This window comes from Motacilla alba, chromosome 4A, assembly GCF_015832195.1.
Source record: "Motacilla alba alba isolate MOTALB_02 chromosome 4A, Motacilla_alba_V1.0_pri, whole genome shotgun sequence".
NCBI lineage: Eukaryota > Metazoa > Chordata > Aves > Passeriformes > Motacillidae > Motacilla > Motacilla alba.
Genome location: NC_052045.1, coordinates 4,216,481 through 4,242,361, shown reverse-complemented (window position 1 = coordinate 4,242,361; position 25,881 = coordinate 4,216,481). Strand labels below are relative to the sequence as shown.

The following is a 25,881-nucleotide window of genomic DNA, read 5'->3' as shown; positions in this document are numbered from 1 at the left end:
GCCCGCTTCGGGGCGATGCCCGCTCCGGCTGAGGGGAATCCATCCCTGCCCGCTTCGGGGCGATGCTCGCTCCGGCTGAGGGCGATCCCGCCCGGCCCGAGCGCGGTCCCGCCCCGGCCCCTCGGCCCCGCCCGGAGCGGCCCTTCCCGCGCGCCGTACGCGGCGCTGTCCAACATGGCGGCCAAGGTGAGTGTCCGCCCGCCCTCAGGCCGGCGCTGCCCCGGCCCCGCGGCTCCGCTCCCCCTTAGGCTCCGCTCCCGCTCCTCCGCCGGCTCGACACAGCTGGGGCGGCTCCGTGTGGCCCCTCGGCAGCGCCCGGCCCGCCCGCGGCTCCGCCGGTGCCGGCGGGAAGGAGCCCCCGGTGCCACGGAAGCCGGGGTCAGGTGGAGGAGCGGGGCAGGGAGAGGTCTCTGGTGGTGTGGGACTTGACGGGGAAAGAGCTGGTTCGAGAGGTGGTTCAATTGTGCAACAGGGAATAAAAGCGGTGTTTCTCCTCTGGTTCTTCATGTATTCGCAGCCCCGAAACACCTTCAGCTCGAGGAATATCAAGATGAGAGTTTAGTAGTAACATGATAAAGTGCGAGCGGTGCTGTACATCACTAAAACAAGGCTGTTAAAATCATGCTGTTACGAGCTAACAGGGTTACAAGGATCTAAAATATCGCTAGATGTAGGAATAATACAGTGCCTTTAAACAGAAAAACATGCATGTAAAGATCTAAGCTTTCTCACAAATATTTAGACAGGTTCTCCAGTGTTGGCAATCAAATTGATGAATAGGTTCATCACATGAATCTTCATATTTACTTTTTTTAAGCATTCAAAATGTGTATATATCTGGAAAGGAAAGGATGGTGCCAGCAAGGACAGAAATTAAAATAAAGCATTTTGCTTTAGTTTGTTAAGGCAAAAGAAACTGTCTTTGGCTTTGCTGGCTGCCTGGGTGAGCTTGAAGTAATTTGGTTGGCTTACTACATAAAGCTGAATGATTCAGTACCTTTAGTGGAGTGACATAATTTTAAAGTGTTCTTTACTATTTACTATGTAGGATTTATTAATAAGAGTTTTCTTCCTAAGATTTCCCTTTCTGTGGGTCACTTACGAAGACTAAAACCAAATCCGTGGAGCATCAGGGGAGTTGAGGTGAAGTGGAAGGATCTGTTCCATTTGTGGTGGGGGGTTTGGTGGTTGTCACTAGAGATTTATAAAGACATACTGAATTAGGATACTGGGTTTGGCCTACGAGCTTCTGGCAATCATCATGTCTCGTGTAACTTCTGGGGAAAATAAGCCAAAAGGATGTGAGACAGTTTTGTGATCCACCTCAAGACATCTTAGTCGTAGGAGAAAGTCATAAACCTGTGACTTTTTATTCTTTAATTAGCATTTTGAATGGAAGATACGATACAAGGTAGCTGCTAAATTTAATCTTATTTTACCCTAGCTAATAGATTCCCATCTTGTGATACAGAACTCGTATATTTTTTTATATAAACCCATGCATCAGATTTTTGCATATACTCCACTCCTTTGATTCCATTTGTTTTGAGGCAGTTCCTGCCTTCAGGGCAAGTTTCCTGCTCCAATTCTTGAAGCAAGCACACTCAGTTTGCAGTTTCAGTGGGAAACAATGTCTTGGAGATTAGCATAAATTAGCTATACGGTTTTATTATGGTTTAGTTTGTATTCTGCATCTTTTGAGTGGAAGAGAGTGAATTCTTTGTAGTGATGTAGCTTTTTAGCTTTTTTCTTTAATACAGTCTGTATTCTTGATCGTTGATAAGATTCCAACACTTTGAAACAGATTGTTTGAAACACAAAGACTTAAAGCCAAAAATATCCAGGTACATTTGACAGTTTTATTGTTATATTTTGGTTGGTCTTACTCCAGTTCTGCTCTTAAGAGGCGTAGCTGTAACCATTTTCTGCTAGAGAGCAAATAATGCATTTCTTCAGCAAATAATTGCTGTTCAGGCTTCTCATCAAAAATATTGCCATGTCTGTTTGTCTTTGGTGTGTTTTTTATTTCTGGGGAAAAACCTTCAGGTTGTCAGTGTTGCAGGTGAGGAACTTGGCAGTGATGTTACAGGGAATGTTTTAATACTGGCCGCTGACCTTCTGGTGGTGTTCAGCTCTGTGTCTGTGCAGAATTCATCTCCAGAAATGTCACCTGGCTTTTGTACCTGCAGCAATTTCCTGCATTCCTCAAAAAGAAGATTTTTATTTGTTTGTAAGTCAGTTATCAGCTGATGTTCTGGAGTCATTCTGGTGGCTGAACATGCAATCCCAGGGTGTTTCACAGCTCCAGCCTGTTGCAGGTGTTTTTCGCTGTGCTTCTTTCCTGGTGTTTGATATAAAAATATGATCCTGCCATTGCTTAATTCTCAGTAACTTCTGTGGACATTTTCATAGGTAAAATACTTACTGGTTTCTTTAGCAAAACAATATGTGATTTTCATTGTTTGATGCATAATGCCTCATAAGGAATTTTAATAAAATAATTTCAGTAAATTGATACAAGAAACAGCTAACTGAGGTCTTTTTCTCTAATCACCTCGTGATTAGGTAAGGAACAGCTCCATGCAGTGAAGCCTTTTTAGTGTAGTCAAGGTGATGTTGCTTTTTCTTTCACTCTGGTTCTTTGTGATTTCAGTGGAAAAGAGTGAAACCCTCTTGGGATAACTGCAGTGTAAATGTTAGCCACTACAGCTATTTCCTTGGATCTTTAAACATTTATGTGTTTGTCTGCAGGCACCCAAAGTAAAGCAATTACTGTCAGTAGGAGCTGGACCACTTTGATCATTCCCTTTCTCTTTTACATTGAGACCAGAATCCATTGTGACTTTTAAAAATATATTGGGATTTTTTAAAAGTGAATAATACAACTTTATCGTGCTCTGTCACTTTTAAATTCAGTTTTCCCTCTACTGAAAATTGGTGTCCTGTTCTGGTAGCATGCTGTATGGAAATAAGCAATCTGAATTATGATAGGCTTAAAATAGGGGTTTTTTTAATAGTTTTTCAGAAATGGAAGAATTCCTGCATGCTGAGTAAATTACAACTGAATTTGCCCTAACAGGTGATGGAAGCATCAGCGTGGCCTTGAGCACAAAGTTCTTCCTGGTGTTTTAGACATAAAACTGTTGTCAGGGATCTTTAACCTTTCCTTTACCATTATAATTTGAGAAAATCTTTGTATAAGTCAGAAGGCATTTCCAAAAGGCATAATGCTTAAAAAAGGCTTTAAAAGTGACTTGTTTAATCCCGTATTTGATCAATCCAAAGGGGAATTTTAATTTCAGCATTAAGACTCCCTTTTTTTCATCTCTCTGTCCCAGGTGGCAAAGCTGGCAGCTGTTTCATCTGGGCTGCCATTTGTATGTATTACTGTATATGCAGCAACAGAAAAGGAATCAAAAAGTCAGCCGGTGAAGCCAGATAAGGTATGAATCTTCCTCTTTTTTGGTCTTTAAAAGAATCCCAGAAATACCTGCAGAATAGCAGCTCTGTCCACTGAATCACATTATCCAGTAACTAAAATACATAGCAAAGTAATATGTGATAATCAATAAGTGACTACTATGGCTCAAATAAAACACCAAGTGTTACAATACTAAAATAGTAAAGTTTTATCTCATTTTCATTATTACAGTATTTTAAAAATGAAATCAGAAAAGGAGAAAATAGAACACTTGGTGATGAGTCCTCTTCTAATGTGCAATTTCTAGTAATACACAAATCCACCTTCTAATTATTCTTTGCTTCACACTGAGTAATTCTGCTTCTTAGAGCCCATACCATTGTTCCAGTTTTTATTTCCAAAAAGTGAAGTCCCACTTGAGCAGAGTCAGTTTGGAACTCTAGAAGTTCATAACAAGAGAGGCTTTGTGTGCTGCAGTGGGAGCACTGAGGGGCTGCAGGCTTGAGAAGCCCCTTGCAGTGCAGCACTCCTGGGAGCAGAGCTGTGCCCCTGTGCTGAGCTGGAGCAGAGCTGTGCCCCTGTGCTCAGCTGTCTCTGCAGGTCCCCATTTACAGTGCACCCACCCTGACGTGCAGCACCCATGGGAGCAGAGCTGTGCCCCTGTGCTCAGCTGTCTCTGTTGGCAGCTCCCCATTTACAGTGCACCCCCCTGAGGTGCAGCACCCATGGGAGCAGAGCTGTGCCCCTGTGCTGAGCTGGAGCAGAGCTGTGCCCCTGTGCTGAGCTGTCTCTGCAGCTCCCATTTACAGTGCACCCACCCTGAGGTGCAGCACCCATGGGAGCAGAGCTGTGCCCCTGTGCTCAGCTGTCTCTGTTTGCAGCTCCCCATTTACAGTGCACCCCCCTGAGGTGCAGCACCCATGGGAGCAGAGCTGTGCCCCTGTGCTCAGCTGTCTCTGCAGGTCCCCATTTACAGTGCACCCCCCTGAGGTGCAGCACCCATGGGAGCAGAGCTGTGCCCCTGTGCTCAGCTGTCTCTGCAGGTCCCCATTTACAGTGCACCCACCCTGAGGTGCAGCACCCATGGGAGCAGAGCTGTGCCCCTGTGCTCAGCTGTCTCTGTTGGCAGCTCCCCATTTACAGTGCACCCCCCTGAGGTGCAGCACCCATGGGAGCAGAGCTGTGCCCCTGTGCTCAGCTGTCTGCAGGTCCCCATTTACAGTGCACCCACCCTGAGGTGCAGCACCCATGGGAGCAGAGCTGTGCCCCTGTGCTCAGCTGTCTCTGTTTGCAGCTCCCCATTTACAGTGCCCCCCCGCTGAGGTCCAGGTACGTGGAGGAGCAGCCGGGGCTCCTGCAGCAGCAGCTCACGGCCCTGCGGAGGACGACCGGCCGCTACTTTGGGTGGTGCCAGGTAAGGGATGCAGCCGGAGTTTCCTGCAGTTCTCTCAGTGCTAAACCACTGAAAAAACAGCTTAGTTCCCCCTGGAGGGGGGTTTTTTTGATGGGTCCTTGTCTTAGCATAAGATAGTTTTAGATGGAAAAATGAGCTCTCCTTTACAGCAGGAGTTATGTCGGTAAATTCTTGCTGCGAGGACTTGAGGGTGTTTTGGAGTCTGAAATTCCAGGTGCAGTCCATGGAGAAGGAGCTGCTTCCAAAGAGCAGTACCTGACAAAAAAGACAAACAGAATGCATCTCATGTATCTGTTGCAGCAGGCTGTCCCTCAGGAGCCATCAGAAACACCTCCCAGCTCTGTTACTGCGTGTTCCAGCTGGAGAGGGAACTGTGGTGCCTGCCACTGCTTTTGTACCTGCTGGGAAACAGCAGCTTCACCCTGGCTGCTGCCAGAGGAGATGTTGCGCTTCTGTTTTGCTTTTGCAAAAAAAATGTAGAACCTAAAATTTGAAAAAAGAAATCAGAATGTCTTTAAAATGTATTTTCTTTAAATTGTGATTCTATTGGTCTGGGAAAATATTGTCAGTGACTGCATGACTGAGCTGCTCTTGTTACAAATCTGTACCAAACTTTTTAATGCCATTAATCATTGCGAGTTCCTGCCGCTGAGTAGCAGTGACCTCTGCTGGTACAAATTCGGTGTTGCTCTTTCAGTTTTCCTGGGAAAGTTTCTAGGGAAGTGAAGATTGTATTTTATAATTGAATTTTCCTATACAGTTTGCATCCAGGTGTTTTCCTACTCTAGAGTTCCTGAGATGTCAGTTTTGAAAGGGAGCTTACATTAGAGAGAAATTTTTAAATTAATTAGTTGCCAATGTAAGTTTTAAAAATACAAGTGTTTGTCACAAAGATGGTAGATCACTCCATAGCCTTTCTAGGTCACTGGTTTGGGTTTTTTAATGTTACACAGTATTTATTTGTCTCATTGTGCTGAGATATGTGTGAACAGCTACTTTTGCAGAGATTTCACTTTCTGGTTTTGTTTTTCTTTCCTTGTAGAGTGTCTATGTCTTTATTAAAAATGGAATAACGGATTCAATTCAGTTTGGAAAAGGTAGGCAAGTCACATATCTGTCTCACTTCATCTATAAACTCTCAGTAAAATCAAAATGTTCACCTTTATTTTTTAATTGGGAAATAAAGTGACCAATACTGAATTGCCCTGCTTCTTTTTTGTCTTTTTTTCCCCGTTTCTTAGATGCTTATGTTTACCTGAACAATCCCCCCCCAGAATTTCTCCCCAAAGCTGCTGTAATTACGGTGTCAGGCCTGGCTGGTGTAGTGCTGGCAAGAAAAGGTAGGGCTGGCTTGTTTCCATGACTGGCCTGTGGGGTGTGGAGCATGTAACAGTTCTGGTGGTCAGAATACTCTTCTGAAACATTGGCAAAAACCTGTGGGACTAAAATAAACTCCTGGTAAATGAAGGGACGTTACTGATTGCTGTTAGGAGCTGGCTGAGAGCTGACAGAGCAGGCAGACAGACTAATGATGCAATTCTTCTTCTCATTCTGCATTATATTGGAAAACCTTGCTTGAGATTATTTCTCTTTCAGAATGTCAATGTCTCCTGCATTTAATTGCTACAACTACTTCGTTTGCATTTCATTTTTGTCTAATTATTCAAAATATTTGGCTTTGTACAGGTTCTAGATTTAAGAAAATTGCTTATCCATTGGGACTTACTACTGTAGGATATTCTGTTTGTTACCCAGCTCAGTCAGTGGTCATTGCTAAGGTGAGTTTCTGGTTTTATCTGTGGTCATTTCCAACACAGTGGGACAAGTTTGGATCCTTTAACCTGGTGCTCCATCTATTGTGCCAACATTGCCAGCACACTGTTTGCTGATCAGGGTTTGATTTCATTTGGAGTAGATGGATTTAGCGTGGAAATGTTTCCTGTGCATTCCTAATACCAGTTTAAACATTATTTACAATTTGCTTGATGTAAGGGAGATATGCACCAGATCTTGATATGTAGATGCCTTAGGATGGAGTCACGCACGTTCTCATGCAAACATTATTAATTTCATTTGAATATTCTGTCTTTGTATTTTAAAAACTGTTGTTAAATTATGTTTTTCTAAAAAATAGGTAACAGGGAAAAAGTTACTTTGTGCAAGTCACCAGACCTATGAGGCTGTGAGGTCACTGTGGGCAGACAAGGAAACTGTCACCAAGGTAGGACTTGGGAAGTCATGACAGCTCTCACATTGAGAGGGAGCTTAGAAAGTTGTGGTCTCTTCTGCTGATGCTGGTCAAGGTTTGCTGATGGTGTTAAGCAAGGCACAAACCCCAGTCTGTTCTTTTTGTCACTTCGGTGTTTGATTGTTTTTACACCTTTCACACCAGTGGATATTGAGATCCCCTCTGCAGTCCCACAGTGCATGCAGGGTGCACAGGAGAAGAACGAGTTTCTCTTTAGGGCTCCTTTTTTATCTTGGCATGAAGGATCCATTTTGATTCAAGCTTTGGTCTTAAGCAGCTCCTGAATTTAGACTAAAGACTAAAGACACTCAGGATTACAGTAGGTGTGACTGGCTTGCTGCTCTACAGCCCTTGCAGGAAGTTTGGTTTATTTACCCTGTGATATGAATTGTCCATGTCTGATTTATTTCTTCTCCTTGTCCTGTCCTCGTGGCAGCCATAGTGAATAAATGTCAGTAACCTCTTCATATTGACCCACTACATACGGAAAAGTTATCAGGGTTTTTGACATTCTCTTCCCCACTACAACCTTCTCTTACAGAGCAGGCTTTCTAACTCTGACATAATTCTTGTTCTCCTTGGAATTTCCTCTAGTTTCTCTACCTTTTCTGTTTTAGGGGATTTTGTGTGTGGTTTTTAAGTGAGGCAGTCAGAATAGGTCATATTCAGCTATTGCCAGCAGAGAGTAACACCTTCTGTAAATTACATATGAAGTAATCCTTGTTTTATCCAACCCAGTTTTTTTTTCCTCAGATAAAAGTAGCACTTCCCAAGTAAAATTGCAGCTTTGCACAGTAGTTTTTCATTGCTCTTTTCAAAGAAAATTTCAGTTTCTCAGTTATATTAACATGTAGAGATGTTTTGCTTTAAATTTACTGTGCTCATTGGCATGCAGTCCTCACCCTGTATTTCTTTGGAGAAGCACAAATGGAATTCTGAGTTTTGAAAATGAGATTCAGATAACTGTCATTAAACTGATAGCAAAACAGGAATTGATGTGGTGCAGACACTTCTATTAACTTCATTTTTTTCCCTGAGTGAAGCCTCTTCCCAAGACACATTATTTCTCATTACTAGGGTGTAACCATGATTTTTCTTTCCATCTCCTGCTAACTAGGGGTAGTAAGTGTTCTGTAAGCACTCAGGGCTGTTTCAGTCTTGTGTGAGGCTAAAGGCTCCTCCCCTGGAAATGAACTTGTGAAGTTCTTGGAGGGTCTCAGGTAAAACCACAGCTTCAGTCCTAAGTATGTACTCATGCCAGTTTCCCTTCTATGAATTTATTCTATCTGATCTGTGGGGTTTCATGAATTTTACTTTTTCCAGCTGTGCCCCTTGTGTGTAGCTGACTAGTTGAATATCATTGCGTGATGTCATATCTGAAAATAATTTCATAAAAGATAAGCTCCCAGTCTTGAAAGCTTTATTTTGCAGTAATGTATTAAGCATATACCCATGTGCTTTCTTTTATTAATGTTTGGTTCACAGCTGCAGCAAGAGTCAAAACCAATTATGCAAGAAGATAAGAAAAAGAAGGGAATTTCTAGTACCAAACCTGAGTCTGCTGTTCAGTCAGGATCACTTAACAGAGCTGAATCTCTTCCAGTAGAGTGTTGGAGTAATGAAGATCCAGTGCCTTCATCAGGTGAATTAAACATTTCAAGTGTAATCTCAGGGCAACTTGCAAATCCAATTAGTTGACTTAATTTTGCACTTGCTCTTGCTCTAAACTGGAGCAGGCTGTCAGTGCATATTATTCTTGAGAGCATATTTTACATGCTGTCATTTAATACATATTTCAGAGCCTCAGGGAGGTGATAATTTTCTCACTGTGGACCTTGTCATAATAATAGAATTATATATTTGCTGTTCTCTCTCAATAATGTCAGAGAACCAATATTAATGTAAGCCAGGTTCTTTCATAGGCCAAAGTAAGGAATAATCCAAATGCAAGTCACACAAAAATATTTTAATTTGGATTATTATTAGAAAATGGAAGTCTCAAATGGATTGCATTACTTTTAGCCTCTGCTAACAGTGCAGAGATGATCCAAGTGGAATGAAAGAGGAGTGTGTAATTGAGAAATGAAGCATTGGATTTAATTGTGCTGGGTTTTTTGCACTGGTTCCTTGTGCATCTTAAGTGGTTGAGATAATCAACTAGATCACATAACAGCCTGTTAACAGACAAAACTGTGGTAGTCCAATTTTTAAGAGAAAACAGTGTAATTACCTATTAAAGGAGAACTAAATTTGTTTTTAAATATTGTTACCTTTTGTAAGAGCAACTTCTAAATTTTGTTTGTTACAAGGAAATCACTTGAAAGGAAGGAATTGTTACCAGAGATTTTATTTTTCTGGAAAGCAAGCAGAATGTACTTGGATGAGGGTTTTAGTATTTTTTTCCTTCATGTTCACTGTAGTGTGCATTCACATCTTTGCTTTGCACCTGAGTTTTTTCTGATTTAGTTTGTGGAATGCTTTGATCTGTTTTTACACTTGCTCCAGGCCAAACTGTCTTTATTGGGTTTGTGTTTATAGATCTGTTGTTGCTTTCATAGGTGGAATTAGTTCGTGTCCCTAATACAGCCAAAAATATCCCTGCCCTAAATGAATCTGTGTTGCCAGAGATGTTTATTTTCTCAGTCCAAGTGGGGCAAAGCTTTCAGGAGAATGTAACACCCTTTGTTGGATCAAGTGAGGTAGCTAGAAAAGAAGCAGATCAGGAACAGGAGCCACAGCCCCAGAAAAGCTGCCTTTATATCCCCTAGATCCTCTGGAATTGCAGCATCATAAATATGTCAGCCTGTGCTCTGTCCTTCAGTAAGTGGGAGGGTTCAGTGGTTTACTAAACTCAGTTTGTGGTTTTTTGGAAGCTCAGGAGTGAATCTAGGTGAGAGTGCTCGTCTTCATTTGGAATTCTTGCCATCTGGCAGCAGCTTCAGGGGAGATCTGGCAGGGCTGGTTGTGGGATCCAGCTCTGCTCCTGGGCAAGAAACACTGGAGAATTTTTTCCTTGCCTCAAACTTTCCCTTCCTTTCCATGTGTTGGGCAAAGCATCACAATTTCTCCTCTCACTCTGCTGGCTTCGGAAGTGGTGTTGGAGAGGGAAAAGAGGTCCTGCTCCCCACCCACTGCTGTTCTCAGTGTTCCAATGTGCCCTCATCCTCCTTCTTAACACACTTTGAACTGGAACAGACAGATTTTGATTTTTTTCTAAGTGTTTGGTAATACAGAAATTCTCAAAATGTATCACTAAGCTTTTTTTCTTACAGCTGAAGTATAAGCATACTCTTAAACCGTATTTCTTTACTGTCTCTAACAGGAGCAGTGAAGAAATCAAAATTTAAGCCTGATCCAAAACTTGCGGACCATGGTCAGTCCAGCCCAGAAGATGTGGACATGTACAGCACCAGGAGCTAAGCCAAGTCTGCTTTACAAAATGCAAAATGTTACAGATAAGGGGGAGGGAAGAAGGGAAGGAATAATCTTTACAATACATACTCTGTGAGGTATAATTTCATCAGATATTTTCTTATCTCCAATTTGTATTATTGACTTACATGATCCTGTTTAGTGCTTATTTTGTTTCTGACTCCATATAAGCAGTGGGAATTCACTCAGTGTCATTAGTGAGACACTGAGAAAACAAGATTTGTCAGTGTCTTCTCCCAATGGGGCTTCTCTGTGCCAAACTTGCTAATAAATGTCACTTCACAAAGGATATTTGAAAATGCAAACGTATCTCTGCTTTGGCTCAGATGTTCGTTGATCTGAATGAAGAATGTGAGGGATGGGGTTTGCAGAGGCTTCTTTGTCTTTTATCTTTCAGCTCTGGAATGAAGTGCAAGTTCCTGCTGGTCTGAGTATCCTTAAAATCTCCGTGGTTGTATCATGTGAACAGCATTGCCTTTAAAGCTTGTGTAAAAGAGTCACTTTTTTCATTACAAAATAATTTGGTACTGTTTGCCTCTTTCACAGAGGTGAAAGGAAACAACTCCTTGTCCTGCACACCTCTGCTGTGTTCAGATGTCTCTGAAGCTGGGCAAAAACACACACCTGATCTCTAAACATCCTTTCTAGACTATGCATCAGCTTTCATCTACTTCTAATACTTGCAAGAACTGTGTTTGAATTGCTTAATCCATGAAACCGATACTGAATTTATATCAAATCCTTTAGAATGTTTAGGAAGTTGGAAATCTGTAGTTTCAAGGCTTAAACTGCTGACAGTAAAAATGCAGAAGTAGTAGGCAGCCAACTTTTTCATCCCACAAGTTTGTATGCAATATCTCATTGATTTTGGTAGGATTTCTGTGAAATTCTGTGTTTTTTCCATAAGAAGGATATTAGAAATTCAGTTTCCTAGGATGAAACTTTCAAACACTGCTTTTATCATGGTGCATATCCCTGTACTTCTGTTCACCCTCCATTTCTCTTCATTGTTACCTTAAGGAAAATATGGGCTTTGCTGTGAAATTGAGGGGAAGCAAGAGAAACTGTATGAACAGATAGTGTGGATGGAAGGCTAAAGCCTGGAATGCTGCTGTTCTCAGCACTGGGATGTGATGGGATATTTACTCCTGCTCTCCAGAAGAAGAAATTTCACAACCTGGTTTCTTCTCCAAGGCAGCTGATGCAATGTCAAATGACCAGTGAAATACAGGCAGAATTCCTGGTGTCCCTGTGGGATCAGCAAAGTTGTGCAGAAAGCACAAATGGTGAATGAGCAAAAGAAGAAAAGCTTTTAGCATGGGTCAGAAACAAATTGATATTTTAAAATCCAAATTTCAGGTGAAGTGTTGGTCTTTGTTACACAGAGTCCAGTGCAAGGTGAAGTCAGAAAGTGTGAAGTTTAAAAGAAGAATTCTGTTAGTGAAACTTGCCTGGGACAGGTGGCAGGATTTAATGTCTTTTGTTTCTTTAATCATCTCTTAAAGGCCCAGGCAGCTGTCAGAATTCAGGCAGCAATCAGAGGATATTAAATCAATCTTCAGAGAGCTCCTGGACATGACACATTTAGTGTTTCATCACAGAGACAGGAGTAGAAAAATTAGATGGCTGAGCTTCATATACCATTTCCAGGGAAGCAGATGAAGACATAAGTGAAAATTGTGAAGAAATTATCATTTTCAAGTGCATGACTGGATGCCAGAAATTGTACTATCTGTCTCCCTTTGATAACATTCGGGATAAAAACATGAAGGAAAAGCCATCTGCTCTGCTCCTAAATTGTTAAATTCTAACTTTGAGAGATGTGCTACCACAGCAAGTCAACAGGAGAGGTAAGATGATGCAGATTTGCTTGGATTTTGCAGGAGTTTACTGTGGTGAGATTTTCCAGGCCATAATGAAGAGCTTTGCCCAGGAATTGGTCTCGTGGGAGCAGGGAGAGGAGCTGCAGGGTTGCTGTTGTGGAACCAGCACATCTGCCATTCCCAGGAGAGCAGCCTTGGGACACTGGCTCTTCCCTGGTGCCAGAAACTGCCCTGGCACTGCCCAGGCACTGCGGGCATTTCCTCTCAGCTCTGGTGAGGCAGGTGGGGCTGTCTGCTCTGCAGAGGTCGGCTCTTTGGCTGGGCAGGAGTCAGCAGTTCCATTGCAGCCCCTGATGCTGTTCATGCTGTGCATGGCCCTGGTGCTCAAAGCTGTCCTGGGGCTGCATTTCAGGCTCAAATGACTCCTTAGGGCAGTGTTGGGATAGAACTAAACCTGAGTTAAACATCCTCTGGGACATAACTTAAAAAGACTGTTCCTGCCCACTCTGATGAACAACGGGATGAGGGATGCAGTTCTGTAGCTCACAGAAAGGAGTCCCTGTGCTGTGACATGTTTTGGTAGGTGAGAGAAGTGAGCAGCACAGGATTATTCCAGCTCAGGCTTTGCCAGGTGGCTGCCCCATGCCTGGAAGTGCCTAGGGCCAGGTTGGACAGGGCTTGGAGCAGCCTGGGACAGTGCAAGGTGTCCCTGTCCAGGGCAGGGGTGGAAGAAAATGGGCTGTAAGGTCGATGGTGAGGCTGCTGCTGTTATTGTCACTTTTTAATTTAGTTTTTTCATCAGCTGAGATTTCTCTTTCTCCTCAAGGCAGGGTAATTTTCTGTTTGTTTCATTTGTATCACCAGTTTTTGTTTACTATCCCCACACAGGGGGTTAACAATAGAAGGTTTTGGTTGTGAAACAGGGACAGCTAAAGACAGCTCTTCCCTAACTGCAGCCGAAGAAAGTGGGAGAGAAGTATGGAAAGTTTTGTATTCTGGCTGGGTGTGTTCTCTGTTTTCAGTTTGGACATCTGAACTTCCAGGGGTTATTTAACACTTTACTCCTGACTGCAAGGAGCTGTAGCCATGTCTGTATTAGTAATTTCTAGTAAAGGTGCTATGCAATGGCTTTAAAAAAGCAAATTCAGATCTAGATGGTGCCATGCTTGTGAGTCCTGGGTAACCACGTGCCTGACTTGGGCTCTCGAAGATTTCAGACCCAATATACAAATCTGTTCTACTGAAAAGGTTAATTGTGAGACATGGTTTTCTGAATTTATAGTGAAACACTTTGAAATGCCTCTCAAATGTATCCTTAAGAGTCACTTAAGTTTATTTCACAATGCAATAATACAGTAACATAAAAGTAAGAATGTATATTGTAATTTTTATATAAGTTATATATTTGTGAAAAAATCAATGTCTTAAAGAATGGGGTCACATGGTATTTTATAATACAGGAATAGCTTTAATTTAATGCATGGGGGCTTTATTTATGGTTGATTGTATTCAATATAGAGAGATTTGGAGCTTGTTGATATTAATTTTTTTATTTACATAAAACTGATTGTGATACTTTATTTTGTCATATCGCTGTGAGGCACCTGGAAATAAAGGGTGATAAGATACTTTTTAAAAACTAAGTTTAATTTTTGTCTGTTGTTTTCATCTGTAGGAAAATTGTCAATTCCTTTCATTTCAAGTACTTTTTAAGAGTTCATTTCTAATGCCGAAGTCACACTTGGTTTATTAATGTTGGGGGGAAAACTTCACCCCTGAAGTACTGAAACACTCCTAGAAGGAATCCCTGAAGCAACAGGACAGATCAATGCTCAGTGGCCTAAATTTTGAAAAGTGCTTCTGTTTTCTTCTGTTGGTATTTTTTGTAAGCAATGGTGTAGTTCAGGACGTGGAAAAAGTAAAGTTTTTATCCATGCTGGAGGAGTGACACTGTTGGAGAAGGAAGCAGGTGGTAAATGTGTCTGTCTCAGTGTGACTGTGCCAGTCTTCCAGATAAAGTAATTTGCCAAACAAGGGTCATAAATTATGTAATCCATGGTGTAAGCTAAAGAGTGAATTACTCCAAAGGAGGAAAATTGTGTGAATGAGTAATGGGGCTGTTTTAATGGCACATTGTCCCTGTGATTCTTGAACAGCTTGGGAGATACTCGGAAGGTATTGGAATGCAGCAATGTTGTTATCTTGAACTGAAAGTTTGGAGTATTTTAGTGAAAAGCTGAAAACATATTTTAAATCCAAAAGAGAGGTCCCACAAAGCCAATACTTAAAAAGGACAATCAGGAGGCGCTGGATTGGGTGGTTTTTATTTTAAAGTGCAGGATTCCCAGAAGCCAAGCTCAGCTATGTGCTGATGGCAGGCTGCAGCCAAGAAAGGCTGTGATTGAAGCCATTCTAGAAGTCAGTGTGTCTTTCTTCCTGCCCCTGATGTGCTTTTGCTGTGGACCAGAGCCAGAGAACAAACCCCAGTGAAACCCTGGGTTCAGAGGCAAACACCCTTGTTCAAGGTGCAGTGAGTCCTTTGTCCTTTTGTGTACAGACACAGGAGATGGATTTTGCTGCAACAGCTGAAAGAAATTCTCCTGCTGTGACCCGGGAATAGGTGTAAACTGAGCCTGTCATGGTTTCAAGCCTTGGTAACCTTTTGTGGGCTCTATTTGTAGCAGTCCTGACACCAGTGCTTGGGGAATCCATAGCTTGTGCTCGGTCTGTGTCACTCTCAGGACTCCTGCAATGCTGCAGGAGGAGAGACTGGTCTCCACAGCCACCTTGCACCAGATCTGAGTTAGGATTAAAGATCATGAGCAGTTCCATCTTCCACCATTAATTTTGGTCAGTAACTTTGGTTTACTTATATGCCTCTCTTTGAAGAAATTAAATGAGCCTGAATGTTGTTATAGAATGAATAAATAACTTGGCACTTGATTGTGCTGAGTTCCAGAAACTCAGACAATAAGAGGAGGAAATGGGTGTGCTGTGCAGTACAGAGCTCTCAGCTGTTCAGGTCTGCTGGCTCTGGGTTTATTTTTATTTATTTTTTTATATTTATTTATTTATTTTATTATTATTCAGTGCCCAAGTGGGCACCGAAAACAGAAACTGACTCTCAGCCTCTGCAGCCCTTCCTGAGGCCAGGTCCAAACCCTCTGCAACCAGTAAATGCCACTGATGTAGCCAAGCCAAGAGTTTGGGGTTTTCAGCCTGCCTCATTAAAAGATCTCACCCAAGGAAAATCTGCCCTTTGCTGTTCTGCATCCTTGAATCAAACCTGACAGCTCAGGTAGAGGTGTTTGTTCATCAGCCAAGGTGAGGCTGCCACTGAGCAGCTGGGAGCTGGAGCCAGAGGGGAATTCCCTGTCAGCAGCAGAGTGGAGCATCTGCAGGAACTGCTTCTTCACACTTCTGCCTTACGTCTGAAGAAGGATCATGCCATTTCTTTCACTGAGGTAAATATTAATTTCTTTGTTGTGGTCTGTTGTAAAGCAGTCTTCTGGCAGGACTGAGAATCTCTTATCTACTGCTGTAATATATTATATTACGTGCTGTTGGGCTTTAGCCAGAGCAGTATTCGTTCAAGAATTTGCTAGGCATTGATTTTTAGAGATCACTATTTATCCTTTGAAAAGCAAAGGTTAAAGTTTTCCTTTTGCTGTTAATGTAACTGTGCTTGGCATGTTTACATAAGCAGCCAGCTCCTGTCAAATTAGGAAATCCACATTGGGATTTTATCAGTTATGGATTAGTTTTGAAAGCACTGTGCTAAGAACAATGCTTGTGCTAACTTCAGCTTCAATGCAGTCAAACTCCACAAAGTTTGGGTGTAACCTGGGTGGTGTTTGGGGTGACCACAGAGTCAGGATCTTGTGCAGTGATTGTTGAGAATTTTTAAGGACTCTAAATAATAAAGAAGAAAGAAGACAGGGGGTGTGATAAGGTGTGAGTTTCTGTCATCACTCATCCTTGCCACATGGGTATTTTCTATTCTTTTCTCAGAAAAATGAAAAATGAATTGGCAAAACTTAATGGTATATGCATCTAATTACAGGATTCCCTCCTTCCCATCACATCCATCTTTGATGGCTTCAGGACGATGGCTTTGTCTTTTAAAACAGTGTCTGTTCCAGGAAATTGTCTGTCCAAGTTTGTTATCTGTAAAAGGTAACATAAGCCTAAAAGGAGAAGAGAGAGGCTCCTGACAGATACCTTAGTGTGTTGAAATTTATGTCATTAAATGAATACCTCACATCTGATTACAAAAATTCAGAAACAGCAAGATTAATGAGATATTTTTATGGAACTACCTTGTTTCATAAAGGAAAATATGCTGGGTAAGTTATCAGGAAGTTGTATCAGTTTTAAGTTAATTAGTAATTCTTTATAGAGAAGGATGCTGTAAAACAAGCTCAAAATCCACAATCCACAGCAGCAGAAAGGGAAGTTCATTCTGCTGCTGGCAAAGTCTGGAAGAAAAGGCCCAGGATGTCCTTCCTGAAAGTCCTGCTGTGTGTCCTGGTCCTGGCCAGCCCCTTGCTGAGTGAAGCTTCACAACGTAAGAGCTGCTGGAATTCTGCTTTGTGGCTTCTCAGAGCAGGGACGTGGCTGTGTGCACTCCTCTGGGCAGTGCTGCTGGGGCACTGCAGTCCCCTGGGGGGGGATTGCTGCTTGGGAATTCTCCTTAGGCTTTAGGCTGGGTTTATTTCAAATAACAGCAAAACAATGCAAATGTGAAAACCTTGGTGAGCCAGCTGCTGTCCCGTGTTTGGTGTCACAGGGAAGAGGTTACAACCATATGCATTAATGACACCTGAAACTCAGTATCCTGGTGGGTTGGCATCATTTTGAGTCAGTCTCTGAATTTCAGAAGGGTATTTTTAAATGAGTTAAATGGTTTGGTTCTTTTTCAGTGGGAAAAAAAACCACTTTCTATGTGGGTTAAAAAATCATACACTTTTTTTATAGCAAGTGTTCTTAGACTTTTTTTAATACTAACAGGGAGAAAATCATCAATAATAAAGAGCATGACAACCAGAATGCACTATAGAAAAGTTATTTTAAGTGAGTAGTGAAGTAATGGAATTGTTTCTGGTTCTGTTAGACTAGTATTGGCCTGCAATTATTTTATGGGAAGATTTCCCAGATATTTTATTGATATATTTATTTATTTTATCATCACCGTTCTGTACCTGGTAGCTACCAGTTATTTGTAATTGGGAATCCCTAAGCCCAGAGTGATGTAAACCAGCTGTAGTTATTATTTTTCTAATAGGAGTTTTGGTTTGTGATCTGAGGAATTTTTTAATGCTACTCTAAACTTTCATTTGCAAAAAGAGAGTTACCACTTGAAGGCTAACTCGGCATTTATGTAGACCACAGTATTTTGAAGGGCTCAGCAGTGAGTTCCTTTATGACATGGAATATTTGAGCATTAATGGCAAAGGGCACACACTCCCTCTCTCCCTGCAGAATCACAACTGGTGATTTTCTGCTGCCTTAATATTTTTTGTATCATTGCTAAAAGAATTCTAATTGTGTTATTGATCAGAGGGGTAGCTAAAAACATTGATTACCTCCCAGATGAACCATGCCAAATGCTACCGGGGAGTTTTCATTATTCTATACTTTATAGCCATAACACACAACCTGTAGTTAGGTTCTCTTGGAAAATGTTCCAGTGCTGATGCCCTCTTGAGAGGAGAGCATGCAGTGCGTGTAAATGGACTGGTACAAGCCTTGGTCACTGCAATCATTTAGATTTATCTCTGATAAGCAGCAGGCGGGGGATTAGAGGGACTTGGACAGTGGAAAGGAAGGAGGCCTCCATCTCTTTTTGCAATGCAGGCTGCTCCCAGCACAGTTCCTCTGGCTAATAGTGCCAGTCAGGGGTTGGTTCTGGTGGGAAGTCCATCTGACAGTGACAGTGACATTAAAGCTGCTCCAGCAGTTGCCTGCTGGGCTCAGATGAGTCTGCTCAGAGATCTCAGCCAGTTCTGACTCTGGCTTCATTCCAAATGTGGCTCCTCTCACTGGGAGCTGTTTTGCACAATTAGATTTGGCTCCGGGGGCAGTTTGGGGGCTTTTCTGAGTGTTCAGGGTGGTGCCTGGCGTTGAGTCCAAGTGCTAAACAGGAGAGAACAGGTAGCAAGGATGTGGGGTGGGAGTGCCAAACACGCTGGTGTTTGATGATGATTCAGGCTGCTGAGGGAGTTATTTTTAGCCAGCCAAATACCTGTGAAATCCTGTAAACGCTCAGATTCTGGAACATCATTTACAGCCCAGTGTTTACACAGCAAGAGAGATAGAGGAGAACCAACATTAATGCAAACCAGATCCTTTTGTAGGCTAAGCCAAGGAATAATCCCATTGCAAAACACACAAAAAGGTTCTAATTTGGATTATAACTGGAAGGTTGGAATCTCTAATGAGTCTCATGACTTAGTCTTTGCCAACAAGCTAGAGATGATATATAGTGGAATTCAGACACAACCACACTTAAAATTATGAGATAAAAACCATAACAACACAAGCCATACAATTTCCTGGCCAGCAGGAAGATGGGTACACATTCAGGGTAAAGTAATTTAAGCTGGTAAATTTTCATTTCTCAAATAGCTTCAAAATTTTCAAAGGACAAGTCACAAGAAAGTAAGATTTAGTATCATCTACAGAGTACATATGAAGCATAAATTTCTGGTGTAATTAGCAACACAGCCCACTGACAGTATGTTATTGTATAATTGCATTAAATACTTGTTTTGTTTTAATTCACAGCCAACTGCAATGGAGTTGGGGACTTTGAGGCCTGTCTGGATAATACAGATGAATTCTGTCCTGAAAATATTCCTTGCATGTGTAAAGGTGGAGAACCTTTTTGCAGGTAGCGTGTGGGCTTGGTTTGTTTGTTTAAATATACACCAGGTAATTGTCAAACATATTCTAAATTATGAATTAAATTTAGATCCTCCAAAGTGATCCATGACAATAAATGTTGATCTTCATTCACAATCTGCGTAAGTTTACAGCTCTGGTACAAAGCATCTAATCTAGGATTTGGGCATAGTGTTTTCTTTTTAAATATATATGTGGGCTATGTCATTCCTAATGTAGGTAATCACTGTAGCCCTTAATTTTTACATGCTCCCTGTTCTCTCAACTATTTTACTTTGGAACTGGATTAGCTGTGTAATTGCAAGTTCATTTTTTCTCAGGTTGATGAAATTTTCTTTAAAAAAAAAAAGATATCTTAATGTTCTCTTCTCCATTATGTAGATGGGTTTTTTCCCTTTTAAAAAATCTATAGCATAATGACAACCAGAAATGTGAGGTTTCACTTCCACTCAACAGCTTTGCCATGCTGAGAGCAGACAAAAGGATCTTTGACCTGCGCCAGGCCACGACTTGGGTACTGCACCCTGTTCCCATCAAAGCTCCTTATCTTGGACTCCTGAAATGCCAACTTGGACTTGGTTACTCAGAGCCTGGCAAAGTACTTTTGCATCAAATCTGGAAACAGAGGGGTGTAACTAAGATAAAAAGCACCTTGAAACAAACAGGAAAAATAGTGAAGCTCTTGGCCCCTGCGGTGTTGAATAAGAAATAATTATATAGCAAAATATTGTACTTTTTTTGGTATTGCTTACTTTTTGAATTAAAATGCCATTGCTAAAAGGGAATATTTTTATTTGCAGATGTGATTACTTCAGAATAGGCTGGAAGGAGTACTGGTACATGGGCCCCAAATGTAACCACCTTTGGAACACTCTGGATTTCATTTTAGTGGCTACTCTTCCTGGAGTGGCACTGGTTCTCATAGTGGTTGTAATATTTTCTGCTGTCTACTGCTTGAAAGTGAAACAACCTGGGTAAGTGACTCTGGGTGCACTTATAAGGAGTTTTGTACTCAAAATGGAAGTACAGCAAAAGAAGTCTGGTATTCTGGTTAATTTTTAACCTCTGGGTGTTTAAAAGCACAAGGTTGCCATTCTGCCAAAATACTATTTATACAATTTAAGACTAACTCAAAGCATCTAACCTGAGCACTCAGCACTTACTCAGCATTTTACCACCTCACTCTCAGTCATTGCTTTTCTTTAGGGCTCGCCAGGCAAGCTTTAAAGATTGATAAGTACATTTACTACTTAAATTCAACACCACCAAATGTGTGTTTCTGATTTATTTGCTCTTAGGGATTTTTTCCACAGGTTTAAAAAAAAAAAAAAGGAGTAAGACTGATAACTATTGACAAGAGGCTTGGAGTTTAAATACAATTCCTCCCACTCTTGGGTCTCAGATATTGGCAATTTGAGCTGGTTTTTGCTGTCAACGCTTTTTCCCAGTGACACCTCTCCCAAGTACACAGACAATATGGGTTTTTTCTTCTGTCACTGAGCCCCAGAAGTGTGTCACTGGCACTTGCTCTGACATAGAAAAGCTGTAATAATACCCAGCTCTTGTACAGCCATTGCCACAGGACATCTAAAGCCCTGACATGGCTGTTGAACCAATCTGCAGCACAAAAAACATCTGTCAAGACCCTCACCATTGCTAATGCTCTGAATTCCCATTGTTCCCCCCCAGGAAGCAGCCAAAGTCTGCAGAAATTCCCATTGTTCCCCCCAGGAGTCAGCCAAAGCCTCCATACAGTGGAGGCCAGCAGAACCCTGCATTCAGCACTGACACAGCTGCCAGCCCGGGGGACGGGCACCATCAGCCAGCCAGGGTAAGAGATGGCACGGGGGGCACAGCACAGCCCCCAGGCCTTGGGGACTCAGCACAACAGGATGGGAATAGAAAAAAAAAAAAAAAAGGTAATTTGAGTTTAAAATCTCCTAGCATTTGATTTCCAAGATCAGATGAATGTGTGTGAGAAGGTGAAACTTGTCATCAAGGATTAAGTGAAACTAACTTGCATAGGAGAAAACAAAGAACTAGGAATTATTTTTACAGGATGTTCAAACAACTGTTTCAATTTTTGGCCAGTTAGAAGACCAGCTTTAAAAAGAGACCGTGCTCTGCTGTGCCAGTTTTCTTCATTAGGCAAGATGTAGTAGAGACAATGGCTTGAACTAGTGGGTGTCAAGAGAAAAGATGCATAAATACCATTAAAAATCAATATAAAATTGAAAGGGAATATTTGTGTGTGTGTGTGTTCATTTCCTCCTTTGGTACTTCAAGGGATTATTTTACATATTAAGGAACACACAGTGTGTGAGAAGGAGACATTGAAGGCTGTCTGAGAAAAGGGAGAAAATAATCTACTCTGCCACATGATTTTCTGCTAAATCCATCTGTAGAGTATCAATAGCTTGGCAATGCAGCAGGTCTGAGCCTGCCTTTACCAGGAGATGGTGCTGTTCAATTTTTAACTAATTCAGAATTTAGTCCTGCTAATGCTGTTGTTCCCGAGGTGCGAATCAGACCCAATCCTGCAGTTTGGTAGGGAAGAAAACCCTTTGTAAAAGGAATCTTTTTGGGTCAGAGCTGCAGGATTTAGGGCTTTCTGACACCCCAGACTGTGAGTTGTAGCCTAGATATTGTATTTTGTAAGTGAAAAACTGGTTTATACCTTCTAACATTCTATACCTGGAGAGCTGGTTACTGTAATTTGTTGTCATTTTGCTCTGTGTAACCACCTGATTCCCTACACAAAGGATGCCTGGGCTGGACAAATTCCAAAACCTGTTCTGAAAAGAGAAGATTTTAACGATGCCTCAATCCCAAATCAAAGGCAGAATTACAGGTATACTGCTATTTTTTGTCTTTTGTGCTCATTCTCACTTTATACCCTGGTTTGGAGACTCAGAATGACTTTGCAGCTTTGCCAGTGGCACAGCAAGCAACAAAGGTCTAGTAAATGGCAAAGCTTTTGACTGGATTATTCACATACAAATCCTAAAATACTGCTTTATCCAGAGGCTTCTGTGGTTTTCCTCTAATCCCAGAGGCATTGATTTCATTACTGTTTAGAATCACAGTTCCCTGCTAGTGCTTCCTCACTTGAATCCCCCTCAACACCAACTGCTGCAGCTCTTACTGCAACTTCTGCAGAGAACTTGTTTGCCAGGGTGCAGCTCAGCGAGAGCACAACAGTCTCCTCACACGTAGCAGGGCTCTGCTGCAGAGGCAGGCTGGAGCTTGCTGATGTTTCAGTCCCTCAAGGAGGGCTGTTTTTTTCAATATAAATGTTGAAAATGTTGAAGGTATAGCTATGGTGAATTTAAAATGTTTTGAAAATAATTGTAGAAATATAGAAAATTAGGTACTGTGGCATTGTTTGTTGTGAAAAGAAAATAAAAGCTTAAAGAGAAAGCTGCTTCTATAAATTCAGTCTTCTCTGTTTGCAGGATGGGGGTTTGGCAGTAAAATGAACTTAAAAGACCTTTTAGATGTTATTGCCTCAGTGCCCTGCATGCAGTAGTGAGCTTTAATATTGTTATTTTTCAGTTTAAACTATCCCTTTGTGCAATTTGCAGTATATTATAAGGTTTTAATAACCTTTTTTCTTTTGCATAGTCCTGTGTATGCTCAGCCTCTAAGGACAGCAGATCCAGCCTCAGATTATTTCCCTCAGTCCCGAGCCCAGCGGGATGAGTTTGACTATCCCAGGAAGGATTTGCCTTATCCAGTTTATCCAGAGGCCAGACAGTACCGGGTACGTATCAATTACATCACCTGCATATTAATTACATACTCTGCATATTAATTACATACTCTGCATATTAATTATATCATCCATCCTGGTACTGAATACAAATCATCACTAAATTGATAGTGTTTGTCACGAAGTAAAGATGTGAGCTAACAGAAAGCCTACAGCCACCTTTCACTGTGCAGGTGTTTTCTTCAGGAATGTTACAGACCCTGCTGAAATGTTTTCAAATATTTCCAAAGCTGTTTCAGTTTGTGGGCACACAGTGGTAATGCTTTCAGTTATTTGCATGAAAATCATCTTCCAAAGCTCTTGGTGAGTGAACACTCAGAAGCAGCCATACTAAGAAAAGAAATATAAAAATGGAGTTTGATTAGATACAGATTATTTTAATAGCAAGCATACTGGGGAGTGTGTGTCATGCTACTGATTGAATTCTAATCTCTTTACAGAGATACTAAGAACAAGTGCATCCTATATCAGAAATGTCTTGGAATGCTGTGTGATCACTGGACAATCCAGGTGCTGAGAGAGCAGTGAGACCCCGGTGGGACACAGGGGAAATTGCCATCCTTATTAGAGAGCACTAAGCTATTGCAAAGAGAAGGCATTGAGGACAATTGTGAAAGAAAACCTCATGAATCCCTGATACTGCAGCACACAAGGGTCTGGCCCTGGCAGTGTGCTACAAACACAGCCGAGGACTTGGCCTCTCTCTGTCCCAAGATTTACCAAATACCTACAGACCCATTCCCTTGTCCCTTTTGTTTTTTGCTTTGCTTCCTTCTGTGTTGATCCCAACAGCTGGAATGGTTTGCCTTTAAAACTGTCCTGGCTTGCTTTGTAACTTTTTTTTGTAAATGAGGAAAAGATATGAAGCTATGGAAGGTTGACTACCTTGCCACTAAGTAACAAATAAAAGAGACTGAAGATTGGGATTTATTTCCCTTTTTCCAAAAAGTCTGAAGCACGTTACATTGTGATTTCTGTTAAATCATTTTCCTTAGTATTAGGCAATATGTGAAACTATATGACAAACCCAGAATCTTAAGGATTTTAGAAAGGGTTTCTTGATCTTTGGTTTTCCTTCAATGTAACAAAAATGCAAAGTGGGCAAATTTCACTGGGTTTACTTCTACTGCTGCAAATTCTGTCAGAAATAAAAGAAGTGAGTGTGGTTCCCTGTCTTATCTTCAGAAACACACAGAAATGGGGTTAGCATATCTGTTTAGAGCCCAGACTATCAGTCTAAACCATCTGACCTCCAAAATTCAGATCCAAAGGTGTCAGAGAATTGTGTCAGTGAATTGCTTTTTTCTGTAATTTCTCAGCCTCGGTGGTGCTACAATGTGACAAACTGTGCTGGTTGTTGACCTCAATCCAGCTCTGTTGTACTGACCTGAGAGTGACCACAGAATGTGAGTGTTCAATTTTATATTCCACCACTGCTCCAGAAAGGAGTAGGGGGAACAGACAAGGCAACGCTGTCAATATCTGTGGTGCTGGCAAGAGCAGAGCTGGCTGAACTGAGTCTCTCTCACCATTCCCCCCAGTGTTCAGTTTTGTCATTACCTTTTCCAGGTATTTTCCCCTTCATTCCTTAATTGCATTGGGCAGTTAGAAATTATTTCATCATAAGAATGTCTGTCTCTTGCTAGAGCTAGACTAAATCACTGGAATCTCCTTCCCACTGAATTTACTTTGGTGTGTGCTGTGTTATGTAGCTTTACTCTTTAAAACAAAAAAAAAAAGGGGCAGAGGGTCAAATGTAAGTCTCCAAGCTCTCTGTTAAGGAGGTGAAAGTCTAGGAGGAAGAATCTCTTGAGAATTATAGAAGCTCCACCTCTCTATTGTCCTGAGGAGCCCAGAACTGGACACAGCACTCCAGCTGTGGTCAGTAGGGTCCCCTGGGGCTGCCCCATCTCAGGATGTCCACCGTGGGTCACCCTCCCTGTGCTGGCCCAACTCCCAGACCCCGCGTGGCTCTGCCCTCTGAACCCCCAGACAGGGGCAGCCCCACAGCCCTCAGGTAGCTCTGAGCAATCCCCTCTCAGCATCTCAGGGCTCCCAGGGTCACATTTCCCAGGAACCCACTTCTGCCTTTGCGCTTTACTTGGAAACACAGCTCCGGCTTTGGGTTTCTCTAAGGAATAGAAGACATGGAACAGGCACCAAGCATTGCCCAAGTCCTCCTCTGCTCAGAATTGTACAGCAGGCTCTCAATCTTATGACGAAGAGTAATGCAAAGTTTCCACTACAAGTTGCTATGTTTGTTGTAAGAAGGTTCATGTTTGTGTCCTAACTAGTTTTATATATTAAAAAAACTGGCTCAACTTTGTATTTACTTGTCACGTTTAATCAGGTTAGTCGGTTTTTCACGCTGGTAAGAGATCCACAAAACTGAAACTGTTGCCCGAGCTATTTAAATGTTGACTGTTTTATCCACTGGCCTCACAGGGACGGGTGTGTGGGGGAACTCCCCTCACTGCCCCTCACGGTGCCCGGGCCGGGAGCGGGGTCCCCGCGCGGTCCCCTGGCGGTGCCCGGGGCGGGAGCGGGGTTCCCCCGCGGTCCCCTGGCGGTGCCCCGAGCAGGAGCGGAGGTCCTCCCGCGGTCCCCTCAGGGTGCCCCGAGCAGGAGCGGAGGTCCCCCCGCGGTCCCCTCAGGGTGCCCCGAGCAGGAGCGGAGGTCCCTTGACGGTGCCCGGGGCAGGAGCGGGGTTCCCCGCGGTCCCCTGGCGGTGCCGGGGGCGCGGGGGGGTCTGAGGGGGCGGCGACGGCTGCGCCTGCTCGGCGCGCGGGGGCGCGCGTGACGTGCGGGGGGAGCGGAGCGGGGCCGCGCGCGCTCGCGGCCGCCGCCCGGCCCAGGCTGCGGGCGGAG

At 42.5% G+C, this 25,881-nt stretch overlaps 2 protein-coding genes across 3 annotated transcripts; both read left to right on the top strand.

Moving 5' to 3' along the window:
* On the top strand, window positions 1–13,977 carry APOOL (apolipoprotein O like). Its single transcript, XM_038122878.1, has 9 exons — window positions 1–186; window positions 3,339–3,443; window positions 4,716–4,835; window positions 5,878–5,932; window positions 6,077–6,175; window positions 6,522–6,613; window positions 6,970–7,056; window positions 8,569–8,725; window positions 10,406–13,977. Exons 1-9 carry the CDS (start codon window positions 16–18, stop codon window positions 10,501–10,503), a joined length of 984 nt encoding a protein of 327 aa, XP_037978806.1. The 5' UTR covers window positions 1–15; the 3' UTR covers window positions 10,504–13,977.
* Window positions 13,978–14,102: 125 nt separating this feature from the next.
* On the top strand, window positions 14,103–25,749 carry LOC119695056. 2 transcript variants are annotated; one of them, XM_038122880.1, is made up of 7 exons: window positions 14,103–16,684; window positions 19,125–19,230; window positions 20,042–20,215; window positions 20,931–21,072; window positions 22,004–22,092; window positions 22,866–23,004; window positions 23,454–25,749. In XM_038122880.1, exons 1-7 carry the CDS (start codon window positions 16,648–16,650, stop codon window positions 23,460–23,462), a joined length of 696 nt encoding a protein of 231 aa, XP_037978808.1. In that variant the 5' UTR covers window positions 14,103–16,647; the 3' UTR covers window positions 23,463–25,749. The 2 variants fall into 2 exon arrangements, with proteins under 2 accessions (XP_037978808.1, XP_037978807.1); XM_038122879.1 differs by having other exon boundaries at window positions 14,103–16,905.
* Window positions 25,750–25,881: the final 132 nt, after the last annotated feature.